Source organism: Telmatherina bonti (assembly GCF_933228915.1).
Source record: "Telmatherina bonti genome assembly, chromosome: 5".
Taxonomy (NCBI): domain Eukaryota; kingdom Metazoa; phylum Chordata; class Actinopteri; order Atheriniformes; family Telmatherinidae; genus Telmatherina; species Telmatherina bonti.
In genome coordinates, this window is record NC_136623.1 from 34,374,719 (window position 1) to 34,387,813 (window position 13,095).

Here is a 13,095-nt window from a genome sequence, read left to right on the forward strand (position 1 = left end):
TTAGGCGGTCTGCATACTGCGAAGTGTGCAGACTACGTAGAACACTTTGTAACTTAGGCGGTCTGCGTACTGCGAAGTGTGCAGACTGCGTAGAACACTTTGTAACTTAGGCGGTCTGCATACTGCGAAGTGTGCAGACTACGTAGAACACTTTGTAACTTAGGCGGTCTGCATACTGCGAAGTGTGCAGACTACGTAGAACACTTTGTAACTTAGGCGGTCTGCATACTGCGAAGTGTGCAGACTGCGTAGAACACTGTAACTGAGGCGGTCTGCATACTGCGAAGTGTGCAGACTACGTAGAACACTTTGTAACTGAGGCGGTCTGCGTACTGCGAAGTGTGCAGACTGCGTAGAACACTGTAACTGAGGCGGTCTGCATACTGCGAAGTGTGCAGACTACGTAGAACACTTTGTAACTTAGGCGGTCTGCGTACTGCGAAGTGTGCAGACTACGTAGAACACTTTGTAACTTAGGCGGTCTGCATACTGCGAAGTGTGCAGACTACGTAGAACACTGTAACTTAGGCGGTCTGCATACTGCGAAGTGTGCAGACTGCGTAGAACACTTTGTAACTGAGGCGGTCTGCGTACTGCGAAGTGTGCAGACTACGTAGAACACTTTGTAACTTAGGCGGTCTGCATACTGCGAAGTGTGCAGACTGCGTAGAACACTTTGTAACTGAGGCGGTCTGCGTACTGCGAAGTGTGCAGACTACGTAGAACACTTTGTAACTTAGGCGGTCTGCATACTGCGAAGTGTGCAGACTATGTAGAACACTTTGTAACTTAGGCGGTCTGCGTACTGCGAAGTGTGCAGACTACGTAGAACACTTTGTAACTTAGGCGGTCTGCATACTGCGAAGTGTGCAGACTACGTAGAACACTTTGTAACTTAGGCGGTCTGCATACTGCGAAGTGTGCAGACTACGTAGAACACTTTGCAGTATGCAGACCCTGAATTGGGACACAGCTCAAGTTCGTCTGGAGGGCTGATTGTGTACTTTTCTGACATTAACACTGGGCATCCAAAAACAAACATAAAGGTAACCACGAGAGGCGCGGTTCAGATTTCCAAGCTTTTTAATTTAGATTTGGATATCTACTGCAGCGAGGTCTGTCTGCCTTCGAGGGCTGCTTGTCCTGCAGGTCATGGATGTTTCCTGCTGCCTCACACCTGAATCACATTAATGGGTCACCTTGTTTGGGCAGAAGTTGACAGCAGGCTGTTAAGGAGAGACATTTAATGGAAGCTGGAAACATCTATAACCTGCAGGACTTTGGCTTATCAAGTACCAGCACTGACGATCCCTGATCTGAGTTCGAGCATCCGTCTAATTTTTTCTCATGCGATCCCAGCATCTGCGACATGCTGACTTGCTTTATGGTGTCATCGTACATGGTTTATACTGCAAATCTAGAATTTCTACTGCGGTCTGAATGGACTGGTTTGCTGCTTGTGTAGTCCGCTGGTAACAGATGAAGTGCACATGTATACTTTGACCTTTGTGTCAGTAGACTTCATTCTGTTGTGCAGCACTTTGGTCATCTTCGTTGTTGTTTTTAAGGGATTTATAAATGAACAGGTAAGTCAGAAATGATTCTGACACCACTGGGTTTTACCTACACTGGCTTTGGTTTAAAAAGCAATCATTCTAATATTAAATGTTGGTAAAAAAAGAAAAAGAGAAGTTCACAAGCAGTTTTATTTATTTATTACAAATTTTCCTTAATGAACCAACGCAGGATGATTACAGAACTTCAGCAATTAGCAGCCTGATGATCACACCTGGTTTATTTAGCTGATTGACTCACCTGCTGCTCATTTAGTCTTTTTCATGTGTTTTTAGACTCTTGCTTTTAATCTGACTCTTGTCATATCATTGTTTGTATGCGTAGTTTAGAATATTTTGTTAACAAAAACCTGAGAAGCCACTTTGCTTTAGCCCCTCTGTCTTTCTTCTTCATCTGGGTCCTTTATCAACACCTTTGTACTTCCCCGTGGATCATGTCAGTACCATGTTTTCTCCTGGTGTTTAATACAAAATGAACAGCAGTTTTATACCGTAAATCAGGACGATCCAACTTCCACTGTCCTACACATTTCACTTGTTTCCCTGTTTCAATTAAAGGACCATTGTGTGGAACTTGCCGACACGCTGTTGCCACAGAGTTTAATAGTCCTGCAACAGATTATGTGCACTTTAGTAATTTAAAGTATCAGATATATAAGGATATGTATTCAGTAGCGACGGAAAAACTGAATTGAAAAATCGAACATTTGGATTTTTTGCTTCATAATTTTTATTTTTTTATTTTTTTTATTTTTTTTCAAATAAATAAAAATAATCCATTATGACATTTTTGTCATTTTTTTATAGTTTTTATTGATCTTTTTACTTGTTTTCTTGGGCGTTATAGCAGCAGAATGATGGTCTGGCGAATGTGCATAAAAAGTTTTATACATACTACAAAAATCAGCAATATCAAAGAGTTGTGAGAATTGCAATTTAAAAAAAATCGGCACCCAAAAAATCTGAATCGAAGTGGGACAAAAGCGTCATCGTCATATCGTCATATCGTCATATCGTCATAGCCCTATTATTTAGACCAGCGGTTCTCAACCTTTTTGCAACACAGTACCCCTTATAAAACATTTTTTCAGCCAAGTACCCCCTAACCAGTGCAAAGCATTTTTAGTTAAGAAAACACATGAAATCCAGCACTTTGTCATTTGTGTTTGTTTTATTAAACTTTAACCGTTCAAAAAAAATGGCAATTATTTTACATATCTCTACTACGCTTCAACCAGGACTGTGTTGTCATTTGTGTTGTCATGGAGACAGTGACTGACGGACAAGATTTGGCTTGTCACATGTGGGGTTCACGTGGGCTTTTAGGAGGAATGAAATGGTGTAAATCTACCATCATACACTTACATTTATTTAAATATATTAAATATTTGTACAGTATTATATTTATATTTTTTTATTTAAGGATGTTTTAGAGAAAACATAAAAAGTCATATGTTTTCCAAAATTTCACGTACCCCCTGGAGTGCTTTGAAGTACCCCCAGGGGTACCTCCATTTGAGAAACAGTGATTTAGACTATCTGCAAAGGAAATAAAAGGTACATTTATTTCCATTAAGCTAACATTTTAAGTTATTCCTGCTTGCATTGATCAAAGTTCTCTTATATTAATCTTCATTAAACACTTCTAGTTATTTCTAAGCTCATTTGGGGAGTTGGGGGGGGGGGGGGGGGTGGTTCAGCCTCTCAATAGCTTTTTATCTGTGATTTGACCCTCTCTCCTATATCTGCCTTGACCCCAGTCATTGCCACTCTTTTAGGCTATCAGCGTGTTTGCTCCCTTCCCACCATGTTTACCTACTTCTACCTTTGTTTGACAGGAGACCTACACAGAGATAGCAGGCATGCAGCGCTTTGGGGCTTTCTACATGGATTATCTCTACACAATGGAAAACAGCAGCACCAAAGGTATTGTCCGATTCATTCGTCTCCACCGAGCTTGTTTGGTCACCTTCCCACCTCTTCTTATTTCTTTAAGTGTCACACTCTCTCTTCCTCTCTCTCTCCTGTCTCTATCTCATTTATTCTCTCTTTTCTTTTCCCTGTCAAGCAAGTCCACCTCAGACTTGAAGAAAGAGCTTGTCTTGCTTCATTCACAGCCACCTGGTCCTTGACCCTCTCTGTCCTCTCTTTCACCCCAAACCTACCTGCAGGGCAACTGTCAGAAGTGTTTAGTCTGCGCTGACACGTATTTGAGTTTCTCTCTCCCCTTTGCTTGTTGCAACACTGTTTCCACTCCATCTCTTTACCTGTAAGCTCATGAGAAAGTGAATAGGTCCTTCTCGCCTAATTAGATGTCACTCTTCCCGGCAGAAGCCTTAAGATGTGCGGCGTTCCTCATTCTTCAGCCTTGGCAAACTCCAGTGTTTATTCACAAGTGAAAGATCTGAAGTTCCCATTAAGATATGAAGTGTGCTTCCTTCAGTTTGAAGTGTTACACTTGGCCCACAGAGTCCTTTTCTTTAAGTGTGTGAGATTGAGCATTTTGTTTCTGATGTGATGAACGGCTTCCTCTATACAAGTATGATAACGACGCTACATAAACATGCATGTTCAGACTTGTTTTAATAGCAGATATATAGTAGAAAATCTTTATTGCTCTGATGTATGATTGAAATTCTAATCATGTTTTGTAAATATTTTTTGGTAACTAGATGCATTTAGGGCCTAATTGTCTCATTCGTCTCCCAGCTTTTCACTCTAATTGTACTTCTCTGCCCCTCATCCCTCTTCTGACTAGACTATTGTTTTCTCCTGCTGCTGTCAGGTACAGATAATTATCTAAATGAAACAAAAACATTGATACTGTCATCTGGAGCTGTCAGAGTCATTCCTGACAGCAGGATGAGTGTCAATTGCTTCCCTGTGGGACAGCTGGGGTTGCCCTGCTAACAGGAATTCTTCTCTTCTCGGACACGGACCAGATCCAGTGTCGACTCAACAAGTTAGTCTGCGTCACCGCAGGACCAACATAATATAACATAAGATTTAACCCAAATACTAACCCACCCAGGTCATTCTTACCATTCACTTCACATTAAACTAATGCTTCAGGTTTAAAAACTTTTTTCCCGTCTAATCTTAGGAAATGGAGACACTTTTAAATTGTCTAAATCCCAGCTAATTTCAGCCTCCTCATCATCCCACTGGCTGTTCTGACTGCAGCCATATGGTTGATATTAGGCATAATCCACTGCAGCCACATCGCATGGGTGGGGGGGGAGGGGAAGTGGCTCTGCCTGTTACCCTTTATAGGTTTCCAAAATTCAGCAAAAGTTACACCTCCGTAGTCCACCTCTTTCCGCAAAAAAAGTTCAATTCAGACTGTTGACACTGAGCTGTAAGAATGTTGTGTGCAGTGGAGGAATGTAATGGGAATAAAGCAAGTTGTGACCCTTTGTCCTCTTCCTCCCTCACTGCCATTCATCCAGCCCCCTTCCTTTATTTTTAATTTCTCCCTTTTTTATTGACGGGAAGCCGAGTCTTTTAAGTGGACCTCTGGAACTTGGGCCTGAGATGAATGAAGGGACAGCTGTGTGAGAGAACGAGACATTTGGAATATTCATCATTCCGGTTGTGCACAGCGCTGCTGGCTCCCTGCTACTGATGCATTACACCACATCCATCTTTGTGGGGTTGTTGCTGAATATGGAGGAATATGTTCATATAAAAACTATTCTGTACATGACAGGAATTGGTGGTTATGACAGAAATGACATATTATGTATACTTTTAATAAGGTTATACATATTTTTGATGTTTTTTGAAGGTTCTCCAGACTTCTCTGTGGTAAATATGGAGGAAGTACTGCCTGTGGTCCAGGAGACATCCATCAAGAGGTTGGTTGTAGGACCGCTAGACATCAGGCTGCACAGCAGCGCAGTCCACCGCATCCTGAAGATGATCACCTGCGCCATGGACCACGAATATGAACCCTACTGCAAACCACAGAAAGGTGGGAGAACTGGTGTCAGCATGACGTCATTTTTAACTCCTTTCGGCATATTTGATAGTCTCTTCTCCTTTATTGTTTTCTATTATTCACTAGTATGTAATGGATTTCCTAGTATATTAAATACAAGTAGATTTAACACTACTTTGAGCTTGAAATACTTAAAGTATTGACTTCAGCTTTATAATAATATCAGCTGAGGCTTAAACTACCAGGTTTAAGTTTCATTTTAGTTAAACTTTCAACCATTTCAATCCCATTTAAACACCATTTAAAACTTAAATATTTCTGTTATTGATCTCAGCTTTAAAAGTACTTCATGACCATTCAACTAGCAGATTTCAACCATTTTTGTTTGTCTTGCGCTCATTTCAGCTCAACTTTCACTGTTTTCAACACATTAAAACATTAGTTTGTGGTTTAAACACTTCAGCTCAGCTTCTTGATCATGTCATCTTTCTGTAGCGTTACAGGTTAAGTGTTTTTTCATGAAAACATTCACGCTGCTGTTCTGCAAGGAAAGCAAATCTTCTAGTTTAGTTAGTAATCATTTCTGGACAGACAACAGCTACATTTATATGGAGTCAAATATATTGATTTAGTTTGACAGGTGTAGGATGTTCCTTTTCCCAAACGGATGGTGGAACGATGTAAACACTGAATCAGAAAGTTGTCAGGCTGCTCTGACTAGATGTAAACGTGTTGTAAGTGACCCGTAAGACCACATGATGAGTCTGGAACAAGGTGGATCTGGTCCTGTGAGACCACATAATGAGTCTGGAACAGGGTGGATCTGGACCCGTAAGACCACATGATGAGTCTGGAACAGGGTGGATCTGGACATGTGAGACCACATGATGAGTCTGGAAAAGGGTGGATCTGGTCCTGTGAGACCACATGATGAGTCTGGAACAGGGTGGATCTGGACTCGTCAGACCTCATGATGAGTCTGCTCACTTGGGACGATGGCGGCAAACAAGCAAATTCCAGCGGCAGGAATGCTGGGAAAAAAGTAGAAATGGATTAATACAAGAAAAATCTACACAAGTAAATAAATAAATAAAAGTGACTAAAAAGAAAAGTCTGGAACAGAAGAATATGTTACTCCTTCATGTGTGTCTATATCCTAGGTAGGTTTACGCACTACTACTCCATGGCATAACCATAGCCATGGTGTCTTGATCTAATCCAGATTCCTCTAAATGCTGGGAGTAATCTGGATCAGCATCTGATCCAGGAAGGTTTGGAGTTCTTTTTCACAGCAATATTTGATAATTTTCAGTATTATATACATATAACTCTACAATAGATGGCCAGGAGAAGTTCCCAACAGGTTTCACAAGATATCAAAGATGGATATGGATCCCGGCTAGATTCTGGACACTACCATTCAGAACAGGAAAAATAAGGGGTAGCTTTGGAATTTTAATCAATGTAAGAGAAGAAATGAAGATATAAATATGCAACAAACATACAATAAGGCCAAGACACTGTGGAATCATTATCGGTGTATCCCAGGAATGTAAAACTGTTTACATGAACTAAACATCGACTGGAAATGAGTGGAAATGAGCGGCTTGGTGGCGGTCTGCGCTTTTCCGGTTTATGAAGATTCAGAAGGTTTTCCCGCCTTACAGAGTGGCTGCAGGAGGACCCATTTTTTATATCATCCCATAATTAATCCCTGATTGCATAGAAGTGGGGGTCGCAAACACTAACGCATGATATCATGGGAAGTATGGCTCAGAAAGTTTGAGAACCCTTCAAGCAGCACATATTATAATGTATTCATAAATGTGTGCTTGTCTTTCTTTTAGTTTCAGCTTATAGTTTAAATAAAAGCATAAATGTTGCAGACTGGAAAATAAAATATATGAAATGTGCATTATTTAGGCCTCAGTATGGTTTAACAGTTTCACTACTTTGGAAGCAGAAACTTCAAATGACTATAACAAATTAAAAAAAAGCAGAGTATGTTTAACTTTAATAGCTTTTTAGTCAAAGCATCCCTCTATTGTTAGAGAGTTTGGCTTTGGGATGGCACTCTTTCTGTCGAATTCTGCTTGTTTTTATTAAATAATGTATTCATTTTGTGTGTGTTTTGATCAGAAGAGATATAAAGGTAAAGAAAAAATGCTGTTTTTCTGCAAAAATAAATTCTTTTTTTCCTCTTCTCCACTTTATTCTATTAAATCTATTTTTCTCTCAAATGAACTGCAGATTTAAGTCAGATTTGCAAGTTTCTGTGTCTTCCTGACTCCCGTCGATGGATGTGTTTTAACAATGACTTCAGATGTTTTCACTTCAACAATAGAGGGAACAAATGAAGGACAAAATGCAAGACGCAGCCGTATTAAATGCACACTTGTTAGATTTATTCATCATGTTTTTATGTTCTCTGCAGGGTGTAAAACAGTGCTACACGTTCTGTCATTTGTCTGTGTACACGGTGTAATTATAAATGTTCGTTTTGGATAACAACATGATCCTGGCACCTAATTATATTCAGACTAGTGCTAGTTAAACCTGATTCAGGCTGCGGCGGGAGGCCAAAGACCAAAACAGCTTTTAGATCAGGTTCTGAGCCCACCTTGGAGCTGGGAATCAAGCCCAATATATATTTTTTTCAGAAGTGAAAGAAGCCAATGTCCTGGGATCAGGGCCAAGACCGAAACAAAGGGTTCAGGTTTTGGTCTCCGTCAGGCACTGGATACAGTTTAGTGGTCCTGTGCTCTGGTTCCACCTTACTGTGGTCATACTGGCCATACGCTGTTATTTTTCTCCTATATTGACATGTTTGGCTTGACTCTGCTTCCTTCTGGGTTGTTTCTGATGATCAATTTAATGAGTATTTTTATGAAATCGTTAAGAAAAAAACACAAATAGCTACTGGAAAATGATCCGTGCAGTGAAAATCATTTCCCAGGTTTTTCCACTTTTATAGTGCTGGTCTACTTTATTTAGTTTATTAACAGGTTGTTTTTGTTGGAAGTTCTTTTCCATTGTTTTTGTGCAGGGAATAAAGAGCGACACCCACTTAAAGTGATTGGTTTACAAAGTAAATCTTTACTGGCCAGATCCAAATGTCCTTTGCTTTAATGCAAATAAAATATTACCTGTCAGGGACTTTTCATTTTACTCTGCCTTTTCTTCATCCCTGAAATATCTTTACAATTCATGATCCAAAGTAAACATGTCCCTTTTTTTTGTCTCATTACTTGTGCAGAAACTGTTGAGACAAGCACCAGTCCAGCTACTCCAGAGGAGATCTTACGCTTGGAGGAATTCATCCCAACCAGGCTCACTTGTGTCACTCTGCTCCAAGTCTCAGTCACCGTCTCCATGGCAGAATTCAACCTCCTTCACACACTAATGCCTGTCATCATGGGTGGCAAGGTAGCATCATTATTTAGTATCATTTAGCATCTGTGTAAAAACATGCAAAGTTGAGGGAAGTTTACTCATAAAGCGCATTTCATGTGCAAGCAAGTGCCTGACTTAAAAACATTACAAGCTTTACTGCAACGTTCAGGAAACTTTGAAAGAAATTAAAGGAAAAGAGAAAAAAAAGGAGATTAAATGTGTGAAATAAAAGTTACAGTGTGAGGAATTAACTTTAAGTTTGATCAAATGTAAGTAATAAAAGAAAGAAATAAGATACATTCCAGATGGTAAACGTATAAGATACTGGAAACATTTAAGACATGGAGTAGTTTGCCATCTTTTACAAAATAACAAAGTAAGTCTTTAAATATTCAAATGGAATGAAATAAGTCCTATTTGTCTGACTTTGACTAAAGAATAGATCTGATGAAGTCAGGGTGGATGTAAAGTCTGTATGTCTGTCTGTCATCTAAACCCTGGAATGTGCACAAAGTAAAGAAGACATTTCAACATTTGCACTTTTCCAAGATTCACCCATTAAAATTTAAGCAAATCACAGATGATAAGCTGGAGAACATCCTCATTTTAACTTGCCATTAGTACCTCTTTAGACTAACTGCAACACGGGTGCCCAAAGCCTGCAGGTTTTCCATGTATCCCTGCTCCAACACACCTGGCTTCCGTTAAATGGATCCAACAGTCAATGAAGTTCTGCACGATGACTGATTGTTTTGAGTCAGGTGTGTTGGAGCAGGGATGCATGGAAAACCTGCAGGATTGTGGTCCTTGAGGACCAGAGCTGGGCACCCCTGAATTACAGCTTAGTGGGAATAAGCCCGTCTAAAAGCTGCTGCTGCCTTGTAACTTTCACCCACAGTAACTTCACTTCAGCATGACTGAACTTTTATGCCGACACTTGAAGACTGAGCAAACACTAATTATTTTAATGGCAGCTAGCTCTTTGAACATCTTATCAGCCTGGAACAACATCGGTTATTGTGTTTTGGACACGCCTGTAGAATGCATACCTGCTTGCACAGGTCAGAAATGTCATCATTAGTGGTCTTAGTGCTTGTACTGTATGGGTGGCTTGAAGTAGGCACTCAGATTACATTGTGAGTAATCTGTATCCTTTTAAATAATTTTCCACCTTTATGTTTTTGTAAATCCTCCAGGCTGCACCAGGACCGGTTTCTGTGCCGGTCTTTCAGCCACTGCGTCCGCTGCCCTGCATGCAGTTCCAGGTAGAGAGGGTGAACGTGGAACACTCCGTGCCGATGTATGCTCCAGAACTGGTCACTACAGTCAGCAGCCTCAGCCAGCCTTCTGACAACCTACTTCATCACTGCTATGCACACGTCTACCTCAAGGTGAGCATGACTGCATTCCACTCCGCAGCACTGATCAGAGAGAAAGGTTTCCTTGGTCCAGAATAAATGAGGTATATCTTCACATAAGGCTGGGCGATATGACCAAAATGATTTAGCTCATTTTATGTCCTCAACCATCCACAGAATCCTCAACAGAAGCAGACTCAGTCCGCATACAAACGCAGGTCTCGGCCCGTTTCAAGCGGCCCAAATACAGGAAGTGAACTACAAAAAAGTCATTTCCTGCATTTGACGTAGCATTGCATTGTGGGTAAATACATAGCGATGGCGTTAAGAGTCCTCTGCCTTGTCTGGTGTTCACACTGCGTCCATTGTTGCAGTGTATTTCTGCAGTATACTTGCATAAGACACAATAAAAACCCAAAACAGCCATAGTTTCGTCTCCATGTTTAATTCGCAACAAAGTTTTCTTCTTCATGTGGGTCTTGTTCTTTCTTTTGCTAAATACTAGAGCAGCGCCACTATTATTCTAATGGTTTGGCTCATTTGACCAAAGTGCAGCGTAAACACTATTTTGGTCTACATGGATACACCCTCCTACAACTGAGCCGAGTCCCCAGTTGGACCAAGTCTATAGCGGACTGTCCTGATGTGAATGAGCCCTCATACTCCTGTACAAGGGGTCTCTTAGTTTAATCTTGATGCTTTAAATCATCCTGTCTGACAAGATGAATCGTTTCTAATATAAAAATGGCATTTTCCAGTTTATATGACAATCATCTTTTTAACGTTTCTCCTTTGAACGTGTCACAGCTTCACATTGAGGAATTAGCATATATATCATACTTGATATTTGATTTTTTTATTTTATTTCACACGCACTCAAATAAGTGTCTCATTTGAAACTGCGCTCTGTTTCTTTTTTCCTTTCTCTTTAATTAAAGATTTTATTAATAGTAAAGTTTTATAGAAGAGTTAAAGCAAAGAATGGAAGGAAGGAATAAATACACATGTTGAAAGTCCGCTGACATGACTGCTTATATATGTTGTTATTTAGATGGGAATTTGCTGCCACAGCGTCTATGTAGTTGATTGGGGCACAACAGAGAAAACTCGTGTTTATGGAAAAATTAAACTAATTTAAAGAATCTAATCCTACTTTAGTTTGTCATGAAAAACATATTCATTCATTCACTGTGAAAACAGCACTCAGTCAGCTGCATCGCCACACTCTGAAGTGACCTCTGTGACCCTTTTAATGATGCTGACGACCCCTTTTCACCTGGTCGTAAAATCTGAAGAAGCCCTGCACTTCTTACTGACCGCTGGCCCATCTCTGGATTACCTCCTGGTTTTCATCTGCTCTACTGAAGGGATAAGACTGGCTTGCATGACGACCTCGTTACTATAGAAGCTGCACGTTGACGGACAGCTTGAACCATAAAGTGTTAATGAAAGATAATGCTTTTAACTTAACCTCTGCGTTTAGATCGGACCTTTGTGTGGCTTTACATGTAGAACAAATCCAGCTTATCAGCCTGGATTGTTTTAAGTGCAGTGGAGCCTAATAACAGATCAGGACTGATGTGTTCTAGTCCAGCCTTGCCTGGTTTTATGCACGAGTGTTTTTAAAAGCAGGATGTTTACTGGACATCTTGCTGGTAGTCTTTATCACAGGTTCACTGCAGGGTTAACAGTCAGCTGCTCAGTGGATCAATGTAACCAATCAGCATCTGTATCTGCCATGGTTCTAATGCTGCCTCTGCTTTTCGGCAGTGGGATCATGGCAGGGTTGAGGTCACCCTGGCCACAACTCACCCTGTTCAGGAAGTGATTTGGAAAGGGTATAAACTCAGGCTTATCTTAATCTTTGTTTTACTGACGCTGGCTGTGCCGTGGCATCTGCGTTAAAGGTAGTGAGTTCCTATTGTCCCACGATTCCATAACGGTGATAAAGAGCTCGAAGTCAGAGAAAGAGAGGCTTCACACAAAAATAAATGGAGATATCACATATTTTTGTGCAATAAATTACGTTTTTTGTCTAAATAGAAGCAGATTGAATGGTTTACTATAAGAAGCTCCAGAGAGTCGGTGTGTCACAAATGTATCTTAGTTTAATATAGATTTGTTTTCTTTCTTTTCTTAGAAGAAGCTGCAGCTTCTTCCTGACGTCCATTACATCAACTTTAACTCGATATATCACTTTGGGGGGTTAACTGACATCCTTAACCATGTATGCTCTAAACAGAAGAACTACAACTTCCAAACACCCCCTTTTTATTTACACGTTGTTTTGCATCATGTGAAACACCTGGAGGACATGACAGCTGGTGCGTGGAGGTGCATGTATAATCAGTGGTCTCATATACTGACTTTGTTCGCTATCGGGAAGCTAAAGCTCTTGAAGTCGGCTGATAGATTTCAGAGAAATATGTATCGTCACTACCTGAACTGTACAGGTTACTGCGTCGTGAAGGAAGTGCTACAAAGTTACAAAGAAACTGTTTGAGTCGGGACAAGTCAAACCAACCTGAAGAAATGATGCAGCAGGCATCCATCTGTTAAACTATATTGTTTCTTTCCAGTCCAGCTGCAGATAATCAATAATTTACTGACAGAAATAATGCACAGGAGGAGTGAGGATTGAAAAAGACATGAACCCTTTCATGCATGAATTAATAAAAAACAATGCAATATTTTAACTCTACAGACATATGTGAGGATACTTTTTTTTATTAATAATATTTTGAATTTATCGTGATTTATTATTTATTTTAATGTGTTCTATAAAATATATAAAATAATATATTGTCTTAAATATATTATGTAAATATTT

The 13,095-nt window shown here is 40.1% G+C and overlaps 1 protein-coding gene across 1 annotated transcript in view; it reads left to right on the forward strand.

The window, feature by feature from the left end:
- vps13b (vacuolar protein sorting 13 homolog B) overlaps window positions 1–13,095 on the forward strand; it is a 433,420-nt gene that overhangs the window by 60,418 nt on the left and 359,907 nt on the right. The window contains exons 12-15 of the mRNA XM_079241403.1: window positions 3,413–3,500; window positions 5,362–5,547; window positions 8,771–8,940; window positions 10,104–10,298. Of these exons, the coding sequence (XP_079097529.1) occupies window positions 3,413–3,500; window positions 5,362–5,547; window positions 8,771–8,940; window positions 10,104–10,298 (639 nt within the window). The remainder of the gene's footprint in view (window positions 1–3,412; window positions 3,501–5,361; window positions 5,548–8,770; window positions 8,941–10,103; window positions 10,299–13,095) is intronic.